This window comes from Hemiscyllium ocellatum, chromosome 19, assembly GCF_020745735.1.
Source record: "Hemiscyllium ocellatum isolate sHemOce1 chromosome 19, sHemOce1.pat.X.cur, whole genome shotgun sequence".
Classification (NCBI taxonomy): Eukaryota; Metazoa; Chordata; class Chondrichthyes; order Orectolobiformes; family Hemiscylliidae; genus Hemiscyllium; species Hemiscyllium ocellatum.
The window spans coordinates 8,548,718-8,572,580 of NC_083419.1; the positions used below are offsets into that span (position 1 = coordinate 8,548,718).

Below are 23,863 nucleotides of genomic sequence, written 5' to 3' on the forward strand. Positions count from 1 at the left end.
TAGAAACGTAGAACTTGGGAGCAGGAGTAAGTTATTCAAGCCTTTCTACTCTGGTCCACTATTCAATAATATCACAGCTGATCTGCTATCGACCCGACTCCACTTTCCCATTTCCCCACCTGCATAAAACCCCACTACCAAATCCATCAAAAATCTATCCAAATCAGCCTTGATTAAGATTTGGAGATGCTGGTGTTGGACTGGGGTGTACAAAGTTAAAAATCACACAACACCAGGTTATAGTCCAACAGGTTTAATTGGAAGCACTAGCTTTTGGAGCACCGCTCTTTCATTAGGTGGACAATGGTGTTGTGTGATTTTTAGCCTAGATTATATTGAATGACCTGACTTCCATCATTTTCCAAAAGGAAAAAGGTCCCATCTTGGTCCTAAAAGCAAGACATCTTACTTTTAAATTGTGCTCCCTAGTTCTAGTATCTTACAAGGGAAAACTTCCTCAGAATCCACCTCAAGTCCCCAAAGCATCTTACTCATTTCAGCAAGTTGACTTCCCATTCTTGTAAATGTCAGTGGGCGAGGTTAAACCTGTCCAAATCTTTATTTTTGGATAAGTTTAGTGCTTCATCCCAAGAATGTAAAACTTCTTTGAACTGCATTGAACAAAATTTTTTTCTTCTTCAAAAGCAAAATAGCTTCAGTAAGACCCTGAACAGCTGCAGTAAGATTTCCCCATCCTGTATTCCATTACCCTTACAGTTCCAAATCTCACCACCATCTCAACAGCCTTGCTAATGATGCCCATACTTTATGAATCAATTGAAAACACACATTGAAAACAAAACTGGATTATGATTTGAGATGCTACATGTTTGAACAATTTTTCAACAACAGCAATGGAGGATCATTATTATCTTGCAGTGAAACATTAGTGAGGAGTCTGTAACTTTAATAAAAGGTCAAGGCTAACAACTTTAAAGGCCAAATATTACTGGGCATGCATCCATTGCACCCAGTGTATCTCCTCTACATCGGGGAGACAGGACGCCTTCTTGAGGATCGTTTCAGAGAACATCTCTGGAACACCCGACCCACCAACCCCATCGCCCCTGTGGCTGAACACTTCAATCCCCCTCCCACTCAGTCAAGGACATGCAGGTCCTGGGCTTCCTCTACCACCAAACCATTACCACTTGACGCCTGGAAGAATCATCCCTCAGGACCCTGCAACTACAGGGGATGAACGTGGATTTCAACAGCTTCCTCATTTCCCCTTCCCCACATTATCCCAATCCCAAGTCTCCAACTCAGCATTTTTACATTAGAATTGTAAATGGCCCAAAACATATTTAATAGAAAGTAGATATTTCTACTTACTTTAATACAATTGTCTTTATATATTGGAATGCTATATATAACCGATCCATCACTCCCCACTCTGGCCTATCACCTTCTTCCTCACTTTCATCCACCTATTGCTTTCTCAGCTGCTTTTCCCCCGACACCACCCCCTCCCATTTACAGCTACATATAATTCCTTGAAAAGGTTATATTTCAGTTACAATTAGAGGAACAAATTTTTAAAACATCGATTATCCTACATTGAAGGTTTCTTTTTAAATTCCTATATCAGAGTTTTCATTTTGGAAGGCGCAAACATTGTGTGCACACACTTACTGGATGTTTTCAATCCAACAGTACTTTGCTGTGCAATCATATGAAATAAGTGAAAGAAAGTGAAAAGGGATGCTGAAGGCATTATAATCACTTGTGCATGAAAGAACTACCTGATACTTGGCTCTTCTTATTAGCTTTATATGACCTTTGTCAAACTCAGAATCCAAAATGGAGAGTACTGTAAAAGTAAGTTCAATAAATAATAGTAATTAGTCAGCAGTCAAAAATGGAAGGAACACCCATCTTTGGGGTGGTGTGATGGTGGCTGGGGATGGAAAGCACAGTGAGGACTGAATGGAGCATAGATTTATCTTGCAAGAGATCTATTTAACACAGTTGGAAAGGAATTCCATGTGCTTTGAATTTCAACAGTGAAAATATACAATATCAGATACAGAATTTCACACATTTTAAGTCTCTAAATGATACCTTGAAGAACACCATTCAAACCTGGGCTAATAAAGGCACCTGGACCACAGTACCATATGTCATCCTGAAAAACTGAACTGTAACAAAAGGGAGGAGGCAGAATATTTAATTCTGCTATATGGTGGCACCATGGATAGCTGGTTCAATTGCAATACTGAGCAACTTTCACAGTATCAACAACTGGCATCGAAAATTAGTCTGAAGCTGTAAATTTCAATTTTCATTTTGAACGCCAATCCTGCTTTCACAGATGAATGATACAACACATGAAAGCAAGAGCCAAACCACAATGCAGGCTTATTAGGATAGGCTGAGCACTTGACTGATTACTCCTTCACGGAACGTGGGTGCTGTTGACTTTTATCACTCATTTCTAACTCCCTTGAAAAGGTGATGACAATAAACTGTCCTCTTAAACCACAGCAGTCCAGGTGATGTGGAGACATCCACAGGAAGATGGGGAAGGAATTTCCAGGACTTTGATTCAGACATGAAGTCTTGATGATGTGTGGTTTGGAAGCAAAATTGTTGGGTTGCTGGTATCCCAATGCATTTCCTGACTCCCTCCCTTCCAGGTGGTCAACATTATGGGTTTGGATGATATTGTCAAAAGGTAACCTGGTGGGGTGCTGCAGTGCATCTTGTATGTTATACACTGCTGTGAATATGCAGCTGTAGAAGGAGTAAATATTTAAGTTAGTAGATGCAAAGGATTTGTTGAACATCTCAAGTCATGTTGGAGGCGTATCTAGACAGGTACAGCCTACTCAATTACATTCCTCAAGTGTACCTTCTGGACAGTGGACAGGCTTTGAGAATCAGGAGTGAGCTACTCACAGACTTTCCAGCCACTGACCTGTTTTTGCAGTGACAGCATTTGAATGGCTGGTCCTCTTCATTTTCTGGGCAATGACATCTATAGAATATTGACAATTGGCGATAAGTAATGGCAACACCACTTAACATTAAGGGGAGATGGGTTGGATTCTCTCTTGTTGGAGATAAACATTGCCTGCATTTTCATGGCACTGAATTTCACTTGTTATTTACAAAGTCCAATTTAGGTTGTCCAGGTCCTGATACACATAGACCATCCCAGTATGCGAGGGGTTAGAAGACTAGGCTGAAGACGGCAATGACAAGCGTACAGCATACTTCTGATCTTATGATGGAAGGAGGATCACTGAAGATGCAGGTGTCATAGGTTGAGCCTATGACACTACCCTGAGGAACTCTTGCTGCAATATCCTGAGGCTAACAAGACTGGCCTCAACTAACACAAAGGGAAAAGCTTGTGATTACTGCTGAGTTCAATTAGTGGAGAACAGGCAGAAGGGCAAACAAAAAGCACTATACATTATGTGTGCGCACATGTAGTAGTGTCAGTTCATTTACCTTCTATACTTGTGGTGGTGAAGTCTTTTGCCACTTGAAACATTTCAAAGCCAAATTTAACAGAATACTTTCTAATTTTGTTTTTACATGATTTTCCTACTACTAGAAATATTCAAACTACTCCATAATTGACCATGAATTTAATCTTATATAGTGCTAAAGTCTCACAGCACAGAAACAGACTATTTGGTCCAACTTGTCCATGCTGACCATGTTTCTTAACGTGAACTAGACCCATGTGCCTGTTTGGCCCGTATCCTTCTAAACCTTTCCTATACATTATATGCACTACCCTCTGCCTAAAACAATTGCCTCTTAGGACCCTTTTAAATCTTTCCCCTCTCACCTTAAACCTATGCCCTTTAGTTTTGGATTCCCCTACCCTCGGGATAAGACCTTGGCTATTCACTTTATCTATGCCCCTCACGATTTTAAACACGTCTATAAAAGTCGCCTTAGCTTCCTCCAATCCAAGGAATAAAGTCCCAGCCTATCCAGCCTCTCCTTATGACTTAGACCCTTTAGTCTCAGTAACATCCTTGTACATCTTTTTTGCACCCTTTCCAGTGTAACAACATCCTTCCTATACCAGGGTAACCAGAATTTATGCAGTACTCCAAGAGTGGCCCCAGTAATATCTTGTTAACAGTCACAACCTGACATCTGGGCTAATGGTAAGATTCTTGGTAGTGTAGATGAGCAGAGAGATCTCGCTGTCCAGGTACACAGATCCTTGAAAGTTGCCACCCAGGTTGACAGGGTTGTTAAGAAGGCACAGTGTTTTAGCTTTTATTAATAGAGGGATCGAGTTCTGGAACCATGGAGGTCATGCTACAGCTGTACAAAACTCTGGTGCGGCCGCACTTGGTGTATTGTGTACAGTTCTGGTCACCACATTATAAGAAGGATGTGGAAGCTTTGGAAAGGGTCAAGAGGAGATTTACTAGGATGTTGCCTAGTATGGAGGGAAGGACTTACGAGGAAAGGCTGAGGGACTTGAGGCTGTTTTCGTCGGAGAGAAGAAGGTTGAGAGGTGACTAAATAGAGACATATAAGATAATCAGAGGGTTAGATAGGGTGAACAGGGAGAGCCTTTTTCCAAGAATGGTGACAGCGATCATGAGGGGGCATAGCTTTAAACTGAGGGGTGATAGATATAGGACAGATGTCAGAGGTAGTTTTTTTACTCAGAGTAGTAAGGGTATGGAATGCTTTGCCAGCTATGGTAGTAGAGTCACCAACTTTAAGTACATTTAAGTCGTCATTGGACAAGCATATGGACGTACAAGGAATAGTGTAGGTTAGATGGGCTTCAGATTGGTATGACAGGTCAGCGCAACATCGAGGGCCGAAGGGCCTGTACTGCACTATAATGTTCTATCTCAACTCTTGTACTCAATGGTCTGACCAATGATAACAAATATACCAAGTGCCTTCAAAATCCTGTCAGTGACACCACTTTCAAGGAACAATGTACCTGTCCCTCTAGAGTTCCCTGTTCGACAACACTCCCTAGGGCCTTATCATTAATTGTATAACCCTGTCTGGTTTGACTTACCAAAATACAACATCAAGCAGTTATCCAAATTAAACTCCATCGGCCAAGAGCAATATTACTTGGAAGGGCTTTCCTACACCCTCAACTTATAGTAGTATTTGTGAAACTGAACTTATTTGAATCATTTTTCATCTAAAATATCAAGTTATTTGTAATGGAAGTGCTACAATGGCTGCTAAAGAGTGTCACCACAGGCTATAGAATAATGAAGATTAAATCTTATTTCCTTCTTGTACCCACATTCAAGTATTTTTCCATTATTATTAACCATAAGCAGACATTTTAAGAATACCTATATTTATGTTCATTTATTGAAAAATGTAAATAGAGAACAATACTGAATAGAAAAGCATGAAGTATAATTTTGGTTTTCCTTCAAAAGTCATAAAAAGCAACTACTTCATAATGATGCTGCTGATTTTAAAGTATTGAGCAACTCTACTTTTTACAAAAACTGCTTTCAGGAGATTTTTCAGCAAAGATTTATTAAAACTACAAAAAAAAGTTTCCTGAAGCTTCAGTCTTGCTTAACCCACAGACAGCATTACACTAGTATCTTAATACTGTCAATCTCAATTTACAAATCTCAGATCAATAAACAGCCTATCTACTGTCAAATTTGGCTTGAATCCAAATTTTCACTTCCTTCCTCAAGGTTTTACAATCTAAAACACCTAATTTTATTATAGCCCAGCATGTGCTTATGCATTTCAAAGTTACGTGCATCCCAAGCTGCAAAATTATGTACAACTACTGTTATTTCCAATTTGAGATGTATTTGTAATTTATGGTTTAAAAAAGCTGCTTCTTACAAAAGACTATCTATTTGTAGCCTTATAGGAGAGACAAAAATAGGGATTAAAAACCTTCAGTGTCAGTTAATTCTGTCCTTTGCTAAATCAAACAAGTATTTAGTTCCCTAAGAATCTCACACTGGGTTTTGCTGGCTCACAATACTCTGTCACTCATAGCTAGCCAACTTGCTAAGCAAAGTAAGAAAAAACAGCAGGTTTTGGTGGTGTTGCCACTCACTGCGCAAAACTCTGCACTCCAGGTTCTGACTGCATCAAAGGCCTTGTGTAGTATAAAAGCAGTCTTTGATATACAACATTCATTGATGATGGCTGTCAATTTAACTTTGAAAGCCAGACTTTGTTTTGATTTAAGAATTCCACCATGGACCATAATTAGATTAACATAAACCATCATGCTTCACCTGACAACTTGCTCAAGAAAAAATTCTTAGGGTTTCAGCTCCTATTCTTAAAGTATTATACTATATAAAGTTTGCATTTTTAATGGCAGATTTCTCAAACACCATCTGGTTTCCCATTCACTGTTGGAAAGCTCTCATTCATATCATGTGTCACTTAACTCTTGTTCAAGCTGTACTGCAGACATGCTGACTGCACCAGCTGACCTGGGCGTAGTAAAAACAAACCCCAATAAATCACCAGATGCAAGTAATTGAACTGTGATCAAATTAATTAATTGAACAGTTTCCTGGGAATTTATTGTGTTATGTAACTCTGAAAACTCATTTTGTAGCAATTATTCAACATGCTAATCACAGGTTTGAAACTGTGGTACGTCAACTTCCATAAAGGATGAAAGTTTGATTGGCTGAATTTAAGAATTTTGCTGAAAATGAACATATGGTGATAGTATAGTTTCTGCATGAATAAGTCTGATTAGCCAGCATCCAAGGTTTATCTGGTAACATTCAATACTAATTCCAAAGTTTAATTTCTTCTAATGAGTCAAAGCCCTTCAAAGTGGAGGATGATTCTGTTTTTCATTAAAGGGACCATGGAATAAAGCATTTCATATTATGGTTTACAAATGTGTGTTTCAACTCCAATAGGAAATGCCACACATGCAGCATGGGTTTGGCCAAAGTTGCAAAGCATGATGTGATTTTGCAGAATATAGTTTCAAAACAGATGCATTTAACCCATCACATTTGCAATAAGAAAAAAATGCTCTTCCCAACTAAACTGAATGCCATAAGGCAGCCAACAACTATTCACTGTTTAGAAATCGCAGAGCTTACTTGGCGGAGGTACCAACGTGAAAATTCAGTCAGGTGCTGAAAGACAGAACATTGGAGCCTAATATTTTTACCCCTTACTTATAAGTTATCTGTAGAGGAGTATTGCATGTTGTGCTCTTCCAATAAATATCGCTCAGTCTGTTCCTGATTACAGTTGAATCCCCAATTAATTATTACCTAAACACCACAACATCAAATGATATACAATTAACAATCAAATACTGTTGACACCATTGGAGCTGCAGCTTAGAAGTAGTAAGAGACTACAGGAAGAAACAGAATTAGAATTTGCCATCCCATAACTAATAATAATCTTAAGTGTGCATTACAATTTGTGCAACAGCCACGAGTATAGGTGATCAACAATAGGATGTAAAAAATTGATTAAAGAACAATTCAGAATGGCTCTGTAAGCTAAAGAACACAAAACTAAGGTTAGGCACGTGACTGACAAACCAATTGGCTCAAGACCAAAAATCGCTGGTTGTGGTGAGTTGCGCATTTTGAGGTGAAACCATCTTCATCCATCATTGACTTAATTCAAGCATTGTGTGCAATAAGGTCTCGCAAACTCACCAGACACCACATTGCTTTTCTTATGGTCATTTTATTCTATAATTCATTTGCAACATGCATCACCATTTAACTTTCACAAACCTAAATGGAGACTTCTGTAAACAGAAGTTGTAGAAACAGAGTAGGCCATTCAGCCTTTGCTTCACTATTATCCCCACTAGTTTCCCTAGCACTTTTTCCACAGAGACAGTTATTGCATTTAGTCCCTTTCCTCCTTTGGCCCCATGACTATTAATTTTGGATTAGTGTCACCTTCTCCTATGGAACAAAAGAACCGTAAGCCAGCTCTCTGGTTGTAGAGAGAGGAGGAGAACTACTTCTTTTGAAGAAGCTCTCTGTTTTGTAACAAGCACACTAAGTAGCCAAGCTGTACAGTTTTATCAGGTCACATAAACGAAAGGCAAAAAATTACAGCTCAGTATCCGCGCTGGATTTTAATTATTTGCGATCTGTGGGAAAGCCAAAGGAAAGAACTGACCCTGGCTCTCGTGCTCTGCCCCAGTCTAATACTCATTGACTAGGTTTAACAAAATGATATTTCTGCACACTACTAGAGGATGTCACTTATTTGGTGGAACTCCAAATGTAAAATGATGCTTTCAGAACAGCACAAGAAGAAAATATTAGACAAAATTTGTAAAATGGCAAGATCACCCATAATTTATTGGATTACATAAAGGTGGACTACATTTCAAAAGTATTTTATTGGCTAAGAACTGCTTTTGAGTTGGAGGTTACAAAAGGAGTTATATACATGGAGGCCCATAATGAAATATTTCATATGGTTTGATCAGTTTTGATTATTATGGTACTGTTCTTGAGCTCAAGCTAGGGTTACAGTTGTGTCATTCGGTTCTCAAATCTACACACACACAAAATATCAGCAAGAAACAATTAGTCAAACTTTCTGAAAAGCTTCAAAGAAAGAAATTCCAGCAAAATACATACAAATGAAAAACCGATCAAAATGTTCAACAAACACAAGCTACTAGTGAGAATGCACCACACAGTTGTCTAATTAACTTTGCTAGACAACAGAGAACTTGGGTTCAATTGCAAGTTCTGCTAAATTAAAGCTCTCAAACTAGCAACAATAAACCAAGTACCATTTCATGGGGCATGTATCCATACAGGCAGGGAAAATTCTGGTTTAGAAACCAATCCCATAACATAGTTGGAATGCTACACTAGGCCCCAATTTCCTTAAATTAGGAGTGGCAAAAGAAAATAACAGATAGGTTTCCCTATTCCCACCAGTATGCATCAAAAGTAAACATGTGAAGACAGGGGAAAAAGGTGAAATAGATTACAGTAACGCTTTGAAGCTAGAATGCATTAGTACAATGAAAATCTTCAAAATTAGGTAGCATCAAAGAAAAGGAAGGTTACCAAGTATGTTATCCTACTGAATTATTTGCTTCAAATCTTCAATGGCAACATACAGTCTAAATTATGGGACAATACAGTGACTTTAATATGCCAGAGTTTCATTTCTAAACTGAAATAATGGCTCAACAGTGCACAGGTGCCATACTCTGTCACTTAACACAAAGGAAGAAGTTCTAACTACATTTTCTTGCACAAATTTGTTATCTGAAGAAATATGCATGTTGATCTATGTTTACTCATGGAGAAAAACACAAGCATAGTTAAACTAAATTGTGCATGAATATCTTCTCCAAAATGATAGCACAATTGGAGGTCTGGGTTCACATGCCATGTCTGCAATCGTGATTTGAAAATACACTTCGACAGCTACAGATGTTTTATTAAGATTTTTCTGCTTTTAACAGCAACTTTGAGATCTTTTTAACCTTCGCTAGCAAAAAATGCAGATGCTGCAAGCAATGACACTGAACACAAGGAATATGGGAGTGAATCAGGAAGTTGGGCAACATTTCTTTAATAGTTAATATTCATATTTAAAACAAAAATCACCTTGGTACTATCAGCTATATTGCACATAAAAAACACTAAACATTCTGGTTGCTTCTCAAGGTTTAAAATGCACAGAATTTTTTTTTATATAATATCACTGGATTCCTTACTTTTCAGACATGTGCTCTTTTTTCACCCAAGGAGATTGTTAGAAACTATAAAACTGGTATCAGACAAATGTATTGGATGGTTAATTTGGCAGAGTCGTGGGTTATCAGCTATAACCAAGATTACCACAAAGAACCTGAGCATCAATGGATGTGCACACCTCTTTCCTTCCTCTAAACCTCATTCTAACTACTTAAAAACATAGTTTATAAGGCATTCAAATTGTAATTCCTCTGTACATCACTTGCCATATCATTTTCATGCTGATGCTGTGTACAGGCAGTGTGAAAATTTCAGTACAGGTTTCTGAATTCAAACTGCAGTCAAACAGTGCAACTAGTTACACATCACCAGCAAACTATCATCGCATGCATTAATGCTGCATTTAAAAGCCAGTCATGTCAAACTTTGTATCCAGCTCAGTTACAATCCTAGTATTTGTAGCTCCCTTACCCTGGTGACAGTCACAACCCCAGCACAAGTTCACAGATGCCGAGCTCTTACACATGAGGTGGCATATCAAAACTTTCCAACAGCAAAATCCCAGTTCAAAAGTTGGAGATATACAGAACCTTACACAATATATTATTTTGAAGTGCAGGGGCACTTTTGAAATGCAGCAATATTGTTTATCAGCCAGTTCCTACAGACTCACGGCAGAATTGCTCGTTCTATTCTGAGCTATAGGAACCAGGTTATCAAAGAACTACTTTTCTACAAATAATGCATATTTATTTTGTCACCTGAACAGAAACTGTGGTTTAAGCCACCTGTCCAGCTCATCCAGTGAACAGCACTTTCAAACAATGCAGCACAATTCAGGAAACATTTTACATCAAAGGTTTAGATTATCATTTTAAACATGATACAGGTACTGTATCCATAATACTCTGACACAGAGACCAGTGTTAACCAGACACATTCCTCGAATAACAGATCAAAGTGTAAATGTGTTGATTGTTTCTTCTCCTGAACTGTCCAGTTTCCATGGATTCCACCGCAATATATGTCTGGGAACACCATAAATTTCAAAAAAGGTAGAAGAAAGTAATATAAAAATTTGATACTCACAGTGAAAGAATGGTAATGTTTGAAGTCATAATTCCAAAGTTCGGCACTTCAGTTAATTCATTGTGGGTTATTTTTCTGAAAGTCAAAAATCAGTTTTTAATAAATATAACTTTAATCATCAAAACTTCAAACTTAAATCATACTTATCTCTTACAGGAAGAGTGCCACTTACACTTCATGTAAATTGTGAAGATTGTTAAATAAGCTGCTGTTGATGGAAGTAATTCGATTGTGGCTCAAATCCCTGTAAAATATAAACACATTACAGATTAATGTGGAACTCTATTTCAACGTGTGTAATTTACAATGAAATAACAGTTAAAACAACAGTGGAGTCATGGGAAAATCAGAAACAAATCTTCACTCAAACTGAATTTTTTAAACGAACTACAATGTATATGTAACACATATGGATTCAAGATGGCGCTGACACAGGACAACACTTCGAGAGTTCTCTACAGCAGATTTTATTTTCACATTTCTTATTTCGCCACTTTTAAACCTCAATCTATTGTTGATCTTGCTTTTTGTGCACTTTCACTGCAGCCGTAACTTTGTATTTCTTGTTCTGTTCGATCATCCTATGATCCCTGTACATGATGATCTGCTTTTACTGCATGCAAAATAAAGCTTTTCACTGTATTTAGATATATGTGACAATAGCAAATCAAATCAAAGTTGAAATAATAAATAAGGAATTTACTGCTAGCATGGTGGTAAACATATGTATGCAGTCGGATGAGTTTGGAATACACAACAAGGAAGTCACAGGTTTCTAAACAAGCCAAAAGTGGAACTACAATTACACTCACTGTTCCCACACTTGGATGAAATGGCCAGGTTTCCTTCTGTGCTTTCTACCAATTCATAGCAGGAATTATTTGTGTAGTGCTTTGATCCAGGAAGTTACCTGGACGTTATAGCTTCTAAACATACAACAAAATGGAAACTGGAATAGAGCGACAAACTTTGGAGCAAAATATTGAGCCAAACTGTGACTATCCAGGTTAAGTTGATAAATGATATGTCAGGTCATATTGTAACAGTACACGACAATCTAAGAGTTATTAGTGCCAAAGTAACTAAGCCCCAGAACGGAAACAGTATTGTCTTCAGAAAATAGGCATTTGGAAACAATACCATCATAATGCTGTAGCTTGATATACTTAAGCATGAAACACAAGATGTTTGTAATGTATTAAATCTCACCAAAAATGTTACCTTTTTCAGCCAATGAGGGACAAGTGTTTAAACTGTTATCATGCTGTTGGGACTATTTCTACTAATAGAAAGCACATAATGCTACACCATGCTGATTGACACACCTCTAAGCATTAGACACATGCTGGAGTGAGGGCTAAGAAAGGAAAATCAAATCAAAACACCATCATTTTTCACAACTGAAGTTTCCCAAACATACAAATAAAGCTTGGATATAATGAACTAGGACACTAAGTTTATAAGTTTCCAATACCACAGGGCATATCTCAGAATTAAAGGCTGAAAACTTTCACTTACTCCTTACGCTGTGCAATGTTTATTTGAAATAATTTGGGTTTCTAACTTAATATTTGGTTTGACAACACTTTAAAGAGACAAAAAAATGATGAATAAAGGGAGCGTTTTCAGTTAGGCAATCTACAACTAGTGGTATGCCACAGTGCTGGGGTCACAATTATTTACAACATATATTAATGACTTGGATAAAGAAAGCAAATGTATTACAGCCAAATTTATGGATGACACAAACGGAAGTGGGAAGGCAAGCTATGAGGACAACATATTCTGCCAAGGGACACAGACAGGTTAAGCAAATGGGCAAAAGCTTGGTATCTGGAATGGAAGTAAGAAAATGTGAGGTCGTGAACTTTGGCAGGAAGAAGAGAGGTGCTTAATGTTATTTAAAGTCAGAAAAAAACTGCGGAAAGCTACAGAGAGATTTGAGAGTCCTTCTACACAAATCACAAAAAGTTAGCACCCAAAGTTCAGCAGGTAATACAGAGGGCAAATGGTATGTTGGTCTTTCTTTCAAAGGGAGTGGAATATAAAATTAGGGAGGATTTGTTAAAATTGCACAAGGCACTAGTCAGACCACAGCTGGAGTACTGTGAACAATTTGGGCTGCTTATCTAAGGAAAGATATACTGGCATTGCAGGCAGTCTAGAGAAGGTTCAACAAGCTGATACCAGACATTGAGGGACTGTCTTAGGAGGAGAGGCTGAGTAAATTGGGCTTGAACTCATTGGAACACAGAAAAATGAGAGTCTAGATTAGAGTGGTGCTGGAAAAGCACAGCAGTTCAGACAGCATCCAAGGAACAGTAAAATCGACGTTTCGGGCAAAAGCCCTTCATCAGGAAACAGGTTTTTACCACAGAAAAATGAGAGGCAACCTTGTTAAAACATACAAGATTCTTAGAGGATTTAACAGGCAGATGCGGAAATGTTGTTTCCCTTGGGGGGGGGGGGGGGGGGCGGATAGCGGAGAGAGACGAAGGGGTCACACATCTTAAGACAAATGAAGAGGATTTTCATCTCAGAAGATAATGAATCTGCAGAATTCTCTACTGCATAGGGCTGTTGAGGTTAGATCATTAGGATATTCAGGACTGAGACAAACAGATGTTTATTCAGTAAGGAGATCAAGGGTTATGGGGAAAAAGTAGTAAAGTGGAATTGAGGGTTATCAGATAAGTTATAATCTTATTGAATGGCAAAGGACATCCTATTTCTGCTCCTAGGTCTCATTCTAAAGTCGGGCAGCACCAATGGAGATAAAATTTTCATGTCCCACGTCAAAACTGATGAAAGGTCACCTCAATTTAAATGTTAACCAATTCTCTCCACGGACTTCAGAGATCTACTGAATACAACCAACTTTTAAAATTTTTATTTAAAGTTTCCAATGTCTACAACATTTTACTTTTACATTATAAAGAAAGTTTATACTAACTGAAATCAATTCTTTTGCATAAACAGCTGTGCACAATCTAGTCATGAACGTGTTTAATGATTTTTTTAAACTGCAATCCATACCAGAGAACTTAAACTGAAACCCTACAAAAAAATATCTGAAGCATGTTTGAAAAGGGACCCACCAGACAGCTACAGACACGAGTAGATCTGTTCAGCTGGAGTTGCAACATGTACTGAGCTGGCAAAGGATTTAAACTACAAAATCCTTCAATTACAAAGACTGCTGTGCAATATCGCCACACTGGAGCCAGACACATTTACTTGGAGTTCAAACTCCAAACCCATCTGCAGTCTATCAGCAACTGCGAAAACAGCATTTAGCCCATTTTTGACTAAAATTTGTCCAACTACCTTTTACAAATAATTACAAAAAGTTGAAAAGACTATAGCGTACATTTAGGACTAAAAGAGTGCAAGATGGTCAATGAATTTGAGAGAAACTCAAATCGGACTCAAGCTCAACTTCAAATAATCTTGTGCCCACACATTTAAGACAGACAGGTTAAACTATTGATCATTTACTTTGGAACCAGTCAATTCAATAAACTTAATATAGTATTCTAAACGCGAGAAAAAATGCAGGTGAACTCTGAACTAACTTTAGTCTCCAAAATGTCAGTCAAAAAAAAAATTAGGACCCAAACTACACTTTTTCCATCTCTGAAATAGCCCTTCATTCACTACTTTTACGCAATGGTTTTTAGAAAATGTAGACACTTCAGTCTGGGAGCACATAGGTGCAAGTCTCTACTAGAAGAACAGCTTGTTTTAGTAAAGGATTATATTCAGCTTAGGAATTTTCTACATATGGCAACTTGCCCTTGCTGGGTCCCACTTCACATATAAATTTCTTTATACAAAAAAATCCCAAGCCAAGAGAATCACCATTTATGGAATAAGATTCTAGACAGTTGTTTTGACCAAAGTAACTAAACCTCTCAATGATTGATTTTTTCACCTTGTTCTGGCAGAATATTAGCTGAACTAGTTTTAGAAATTAACTTTCAACTTATGCTATTATCGCGCTGTTTAAATTAAAAAGGTACCTCACACAGAGGTATGATTAAAACTCTATTTTGACCCACACTGATAATTCTATCATGAGAAATGAAACTCAACAATAAGCTAAATGGTCCCAATTCTAATGGCTTAACTAGAATTGCTCAGTTCTGAGATCCAAGTGATTATCCTCAGTGTTTTACCATCCATGGAATCTTGAAGTCTGCATACAGACTTCGGATCTTACAGATCCTCAACAATGACCCTCTCTTCTCTCCTCCAGAAAAATACAAGGAATGGACACTCAACACCATAATTTGCTGAGAATTGCAACCAGTTTCCATCAATTTTGAGGGGAGTAAAAGAATTGAATGGAAAATATTGTGACTTACTCTTAACAGAAATAAATAAAAATTTGTAAATAGGTTCAAAGAAACAAATACCAATTGTTCCCCGGCACAACACTCAATTGTACAGATTAGCAGATGCAAATTTTGATCTGCAAACTTTACTGGACTATCTGATTTTGCTAAGTGATTGCCTGAGGCTAGAGAAGATAAAGAAAACTGCAAACATAGATTCAAAAATTAAACTTCACCATCCTGCTTTATTTTCCATATAATCTGTACATTTCAATTTTTTTTGTGAAATAGTCATCTCTCTCCAGCTAATCCATGACAAAAGTATGTTATAGTTTTACAACATTATGCATAAAAAAATGTTGTATTTCTTGACGCAGACTCTCCGCGATTTGGCTCACTGAATGTTAGAAATAAATAACAACTTCATTTCATTTCTTTGCAAGCACAGAATTGATGATAAATTGTCATTATCAATTGCAAAGCCATAAAAAAACTCCTTCAGCAGTTTCTAATCCAGTATACTCTACCAATATTCCAACCTTTACTTGTGTAAACACTTTTCTATTTCTAATACTACTATGAAGAACATACTTAATGGTTTCAATGTCCTTTCTATGATGGAGAGTTGAAATTTACTGCATACAGATAGTCTTTTTCTATAACACAATGGTTGCGTTCAAGTACAATCCATGTTGTAGAAAAATTGCACTCTGGAAACAGCACTTAAAGTGCTGGCAATGTGATGTAATTGTGTTTTCACATTTTAGAAACAATGTCCCCAATTTGTCAATCGCGTTATAGCAAATTTGCGCTAACAAAACACGTATTACAGTAGAATGATCTGTACTTAACTATTTTGCATAAATTCATCTTAAAAGCGAGATGGGAAAGTTTTGAAAGGACCTAAGGAGCAACTTTTTCACGCATAAGGAGGCAAGTGTATGGAACGAACTGCCAGAGGGAAGTGGAAGCTGGTAAAATTACAACATTTGAAAGGATGGGTACATGAATAGGAAGGGTTTCGATGGATATGGGCTAAATGCTAGCAAATGGGACTAGATAAATTTCAGAAATCTGGTCAGTATGGACGAGTTGGACCAAAAGGGGCTGTTTCCATACTGTACAACTGTATGGCTCAACAACCCCTACTATTACAACTATTTATAAATCCAAATATAAACAACTTAATGAAAACATATATTATGATGTTATAGACTCAGCAACCTAGTGATCCATAAGGTTCAGACATCCCTAAAATAAAGCATATGCATACGGTTCCCACTAATCTCACAAAGAACGAACAGCAGTTTGGGTGAGGAACTTAATAATGAGCTAACAACATGAGAGTGTGCATCAGTCACTTTGGCACTTCACAAATATGTAGGATCAAATAGTAATCTGTAAAGCAGATAAGAAATGGGCTCAAATTTATGCAGTTCCTTCTCAAATCACTTTCATGAATTCCGTACTAATATTTACTCATTTAGTTTGCAAGTAGATTCCTATGCACACCATATAGTTTTTGATTAATCATAATCACAAACAAAATATCAACATTATTGTTGTATTTTGTTAAAGTAAGGTATCCAGTGCATTACGCAGTACTCCAGATGTAATCTCACCAGTGTGCTGTATAACTAAAGTATAAATTCCTCACACTGGTATTTGAGTCTGGTAATAAACAATATCATTCTGATCATTTTCCTATTTATTTGCTATTCCTGCATTCTAATTTTTGAGATTTGTGCATGAGGACACAGAGTTCCCTCTGCAATCTCAATTTGGATAAATGCTAATGACGGTTAAGTCACAAAGACAACAAATAAACATGATCCTGATGCTGACATATTTAACAAATGAAAGGTCAGACATGAAAACCCTGATCAAACTCACTGAACTGTATGACTTTATTGGAGAAGATTAACTAGTCAGTTAGTTACTAATGCAAACCCAAATAAAAATAAAATTCAGAAACAATTGTTTGCTGATTACAGAATAATCCAACAGCAATCTGGTATTTTTAAACGCTACTTAAAAAAAGTAAACATTCTTCATTATAAAGTTCTCTGCTCTGGAACCAGCTTCAGATATTGTGGAAAATACAAATGCTGCTGATTGCAGATAGGTAAATCCCCCATCTGCAAAGCTCCATGGCATACAACAAAACCACTGGGTTAAGGTTAGCTCTGCAATAAACATAGGAAGCAAAGTTGTGTATGCATTTACTGTGTTTCCATATGAACAACAGATTCGAAATTCTCTCTCTCAAACCAGAATGAAGTGGAAAGAAGTACTGCAAAACTTAATAGTGAGCTCAAATCACCCAAAAAAAGAATCCAAAAAACCACAGCTTCGGTTTGAGAGGATTGTCACAAAATGCACTTTCAGGTATATTCATGATTACATAACAAAAAAAGTATGTGGTGCACTGAAGAACAAGGAATAGTTAAGCAAAAAGTCAACAGTTTGTTATTTCCCCACCTCACTAACTAAGCCAATGTTTTTCCAATTTTTCTCAAATATCCTATTTCTAATGCTTGCTTGAAAAGGTGTTAACAAAGGAAGTAAGGAAATAGCCTTAAACCATAGAGAACAGCCATCACTTGGAAGAAATTAATACCTCTACATATTCTTCCTGCAGGGAAGTAAGGCCACATTGTGACACAGTAAACAGTGTGCACCTGGGGTAAATGCTTGAGGCCAAAAGACTGTAAAAGGGGCTAATACTACAAGGTTAAGAGAATCACCAACTATGTGTGTTAGAGGTTAGCAGGCATTTTCCATTTAGTCATTGGTATCTAGAGCCCGTTCTATTTTGCAAAGTAGTTTAATATCGTGGTTTAAACATCTGCATAAGTAAATCGAAATAGATTTTAATCAATGCCATAATGTGGGCAGATCTGCTAATTCAGCAAAATAAAAATGCTGGGAAGGGAGAGCAAAGCTTTAACCACTTTAAGACACCAATACTGAGTAACACATAAATCAGCCTGGTATGTTAAAAGTTTCTGGTCTGGATTGTACAGAAAAGCAGCTGTGGAGAACAGCTCATTGCCATGTGTTTTCCTTGCTGCCATGACAATAAAATCAAGTATTTTTAAAAATTGGATCTTGGGAGTTATCGCTCGAATTTCAAGAAAAAAATGACTTTTTACTGAAACACTTCTGTTGACATGCTATTCTTACTCTTGCACCAGAAAACAACTCAGCAATCCAAGTTGGATTTTTGTTTGACTATGGGCAAAGACATAGAATAAATTAACATTAATTATAAATGCAAGTTAAACAACTGTTGCTTTGTAAATTAGCCCACACACCACAGTAATTCCACTTATAATCATGAATCTTATTTCCTGATTCTGATGTAGCAATCTCAATTATACAATTATACAAGTAAAAAGCCACTAGCTTTCTCTGAACTTTCTCAAATTGTTTCTTTTCTTTTAAATCAATATGTCCAGGGATGTTATGACAATTCTAGAGCAGAGGGCACTCAAGCCTGGGCCTCTTAGCTCAGAGGTGGGGACACCACCACTGCACCACATGTGTCCTCATAGCAAACACTCCAGTACTGTCAGAGATACTGTCTTTCAGATGAGATATTAGGTATTTTATAAACAAATTATTCAGAGATGTCACTACACACTGTTGGAGCAAATGTACTTGAACATGGGCCTCCTGTCTCAAAGGCAGAGATACTACCATGACACCACAAAAACTTTACTCTTCAGGTGTACATAAATTTTAATTACTAATGCAAATTGATTTCAGGCTATTTTCTAATCTTAGGAATTCATCACCAGCTTGAGCTTTGCCCTTAAATTTTGTAATCACTAATTGAAGTATTGCCTGAGTAAGTTCCAGATAACCACTGTAAAACATGTGTGGTCTGAGAAGTGATCATTTTCCTGCTGCAATGAATTACTTTGTCTTAGTCCTTGGCCACACTTCTATTACTTGTTCCTTCAGCCTTGCCCTCAGGGAAGGCAGATAGTCTGGAACATCAAAAGGGCATAGACAAATTGGTAAAATGGGCAGACGGGTGGCAAATGAAGGTCAGATGGGTAGTAATTTATTTTGCTTAGAAGAACAAAGGAACAGAATGAACATTACAGTTCTCAAGAAGGTGCAAATAGGTTAAATAAGCAGTGAATAAAGCACCTAGTACTGGTTCCAGTTTTGGGGCCACACTTTAAGGAGGGTGAGAAAACATGGTTCAGTGTGCACAAAAAACAACACAATGGTTCCAGAGGCAATGAACTTAAATTGTGAAGATTTATTTGAATTAGAACAGTCTTCCATACACAAGAGAACACTGAAATCAGAACCAACAGAGGTATATAAAATCATGAGAGATTTGAACAGAGTACAGAGGAACCTTGATTATTCAAAGGACATAGGTTTTAATTGAATTCCGGATAATCGAGACTCCTCTTTAGATAGGAAGAAACTGTTCCCGCTCTCAAAAGGATCAAGCATAAGAGGGAACAGATTTGTGGTAATTGCCAAAGAAGGAACAGTGGTGAGATAAAACATTATCGTTTAGAATGCACGGCCTGCATGTAGTGTAAACAGTTAATATTTGGCAAATAAAGAGTCAATGGAGTGTTATTTGACAAGGAACAAAGAATAGAGAGAAGGGAGGAGAACTGATGCAGACAAGAGAGTGAAATAATTTCGATTGAATTTATTGTCACACGTACCGAGGCACAGTGAAAAACTTTGTCTTGCGAGCAATACAGGCAGATCATAGTTAACTAACATAGATAAATAAATAATGGATAAACAGTGGCAAAACAAAAGTACAGATACAGACAAATGCTATGAGCTTGACAGTGCATTCAGTATTCTAACAACATAAGACATAGGAGTGGAAGTAAGGCCATTCAGCCCATCGAGTCCACTCCGCCATTCAATCATGGCTGATGGGCATTTCAACTCCACTTACCCGCATTCTCCCTGTAGCCCTTTATTCCTCGAGACATCAAGAATCTATCAATCTCTGCCTTGAAGACATTTAGCGTCCCAGCCTCCACTGCACTCTGCGGCAATGAATTCCACAGGCCCACTACTCTCTGGCTGAAGAAATGTCTCCGCATTTCTGTTCTGAATTGACCCCCTCTAATTTTAAGGCTGTGTCCACGGGTGCCAGTCTCCTCGCCTAACGGAAAAAATTTCCTAGCGTCCGCCCTTTCCAAGCCATGTATTGTCTTGTAAGTTTCTATTAGATCTCCCCTTAATCTTCTAAAGTCCAATGAATACAATCCCAGGATCCTCAGCCATTCCTCGTATGTTAGACTAACCATTCCAGGGATCATCCGTGTGAATCTCAGCTGGACATGTTCCAGTGCCAGTATGTCCTTCATGAGGTTTTAGGACCAAAACTGGACAAAGTACTCCAAATGGGGCCTAACCACTTTATAAAGTCTCAGTAGCACAACGGTGCTTTTATATTCCAACCCTCTTGAGATAAGTGACAACAGTGCATTCGCTTTCTTAATCACAGACTCAACCTGCATGTTTACCTTTAGAGAATCCGAGTAAACATAGAACATAGAAAGATACAGCGCAGTACAGGCCCTTCGGCCCTCGATGTTGCGCCGACCGAATCCTACCGAACCTACACGAGCCCAATAACTTCCAAATGCCTATCCAATGCCCGCTTAAATGACCATAAAGAAGGAGAGTTCACCACTGCTACTGGCAGGGCATTCCATGAACTCTCAACCCGCTGTGTAAAGAATCTACCCCTAACATCTGTCCTATACCTACCACCCCTTAATTTAAAGCTGTGTCCCCTAGTAACACCTGACTCCATTAGCGGTAAAAGGTTCTCAGTGTCGACCCTATCTAAACCCCTAATCATCTTATACACCTCTATCAAATCTCCCCTAAACCTTCTCTTCTCCAATGAGAACAGCCCCAAGTGCCTCAGCCTTTCCTCATAAGATTTTCCTACCATTCCAGGCAACATCCTGGTAAACCTCCTCTGCACTCGTTCCAATGCCTCCACATCCTTCCTATAGTATGGCGACCAAAACTGCACACAATACTCCAGATGAGGCCACACCAGAGTCTTATACAGTTGCAACATGACCTCAGGACTCCGGAACTCAATTCCTCTACCAATAAAGCCCAGTACACCATATGCCTTACTCACAGCACTATTTACCTGGGTGGCAACTTTCAGAGATCTGTGTACATGGACACCAAGATCCCTCTGTTCATCCACACTACCAAGTAGCCTACCATTAGCCCAGTAATCCATCATCTTGTTACTCCTACCAAAGTGAATGACTTCACACTTAGCTACATTGAATTCCATTTGCCACCTTTCTGCCCAGCTCTGCAACTTATCTATGTCCCGCTGTAACCTACCACTTCCTTCCTCACTATCCACAACTCCACCGACTTTTGTGTCATCCGCAAACTTGCTTACCCAGCTTTCAAGCCCTTCCTCTAGATCATTTATAAAGATAACAAAAAGCAATGGTCCCAAAACAGATCCTTGTGGTACACCGCTAGTAACTGCACTCCAAGATGAACTTAGTCCATCAACTACTACCCTCTGTCTCCTTCCAGCCAGCCAATTCCTAATCCAAACCTCTAATGTATCCTCAATGCCATACCTCCGTAGTTTTAGCATTAGCCTACCATGGGGAACCTTATCGAACGCCTTACTAAAATCCACATACACAACATCTACTGCTTTACCCTCGCCCACTTCCTTAGTCACCTTCTCAAAGAACTCAATAAGGTTTGTGAGGCACGACCTGCCCTTCACAAAACCATGCTGGCTATCCTTGATCACGTTATTCCTATCCAGATGTTCATAAATCTTATCCCTTACCATTCTCTCTAAGACTTTGCCCACCACTGAAGTCAGACTCACTGGCCTATAGTTACTAGGGCTATCCCTACTCCCTTTCTTGAACAAGGGGACCACATTCGCTATCCTCCAGTCCTCTGGTACTATTCCCGTTGACAATGACGACATAAAAATCCAGGCCAATGGCTCTGCTATCTCCTCCCTAGCTTCCCATAGGATCCTAGGGTAAATGCCATCAGGCCCAGGAGACTTATCTATTTTCATCCTCTCCAATATTCCCAGAACCTCTTCCCTGCATATTTCCAGGCCATCCATTCTAATCATTTGTGACTCCATATTCACGTATAAAATGTGAGGCCTGCAGATTCTGGAGATCAGAGCTGAAAATGTGTTGCTGGTTAAAGTGCAGCAGGTCAGGCAGCATCCAAGGAACAGGAAATTCGACGTTACGGGCATAAGCCCTTCATCAGGAATGAGGAAAGTGTGTCCAGCAGCCTGCTGGACACACTTTCCTCAATCCTGATGAAGGGTTTATGCCCGAAACGTCAAATTTACTGTTCCTTGGATGCTGCCTGACCTGCTGCGCTTTAACCAGCGACACATTTTCAGTTTAGAGAATCCTCAACTAGCACTCCTAGATTCCTTTGTACTTTGGCTTTATGAATTTTCTCACCGTTTAGAAAGTAGTCTACGCTTTTATTCTTTTTCCAAAGTGCAAGACCTCGCATTTGCTCATGTTGAATTCCATCAGCCATTTCCTGGACCACTCTCCCAAACTGTCTAGATCCTTCTGCAGCCTCCCCACTGCCTCAGTACTACCTGCCTATCCACCTAACTTTGTATCATCGGCAAACTTCGCTAGAATGTCCCCAGTCCCTTCATCCAGATCATTAATATATAACGTGAACAGCTGCGGCCCCAACACTGAACCCTGCGGGACACTGCTCGTCACCGGCTGCCATTCTGAAAAAGAACCTTTTATCCCAACTCTCTGCCTTCTGTCAGACAGCCAATCCTCAATCCATACCAGTAGCTCACCTCGAACACCATGGGCCTCCCGTGTGGCACCTTGTCAAAGGCCTTTTGGAAGTCTAGATAGACCACATCCACTGGGTTTCCCTGGTCTAACCTACTTGTCACCTCTTCAAAGAATTCCAACAGGTTTGTCAGGCATGACCTCCCCTTACTAAATCCATGTTGACTTGTTCTAATCAGACTCTGCTCTTCCAAGAATTTAGAAACCTCATCCTTAATGATGGATTCTAGAATTTTACCAACAACCGAGGTTAGGCTAATTGGCCTATAATTTTCCATCTTTTGTCTTGATCCTTTCTTGAACAAGGAGGTTACAACAGCGATCTTCCAATCATCCGGGACTTTCCCTGACTCCAGTGACTCTTGAAAGATCTCAACCAATGCCTCCGCTATTTCCTCAGCCACCTCTCTCAGAACTCTAGGATGTATCCCATCGGGGCCAGGAGATTTATCAATTTTATGACTTTTTAGCTTTTCTAGCACTTTCTCTTTTGTAACTGCAACCATACTCAACTCAGCCCACTGACTCCCTTTAATTGTTGGGATATTACTCGTGTCTTCCACTGTGAAAACTGACGCAAAGTTCTTGTTAAGTTCTCCTGCTATTTCCTTATCTCCCATCACTAGGCTTCACAGAAGAGTAGAAACTGTTTTGAAACCGGCTGGTGCACGTGTTCAGGCTTCTGTCCCTTCTCCCCGATGGTAGAGGCTGTAGAAAAGCATTACCAGGGTGCGACTGCACCCTGCATTACAACAATTCTTCTTTTGCCATGGATGTGAGTATTTGTGGCATTTCACCTTTTGTTGACCATCCCTTAATTGCCGTAGAACTAAGTGGTTTATAGATATCATTTCAGACAGCAGGTAACAGTGAACCACATTGTTGTGGATCTGGAATC

At 38.7% G+C, this 23,863-nt stretch overlaps 1 protein-coding gene across 1 annotated transcript in view; it reads right to left on the reverse strand.

Moving 5' to 3' along the window:
• Positions 1–23,863, reverse strand: part of LOC132824851 (leucine-rich repeats and immunoglobulin-like domains protein 3) — a 70,110-nt gene that overhangs the window by 35,898 nt on the left and 10,349 nt on the right. Inside the window, exons 2-3 of the mRNA XM_060839636.1 lie at positions 10,936–11,007; positions 10,764–10,838 (exon numbers count right to left, since the gene is read on the reverse strand). Of these exons, the coding sequence (XP_060695619.1) occupies positions 10,764–10,838; positions 10,936–11,007 (147 nt within the window). The remainder of the gene's footprint in view (positions 1–10,763; positions 10,839–10,935; positions 11,008–23,863) is intronic.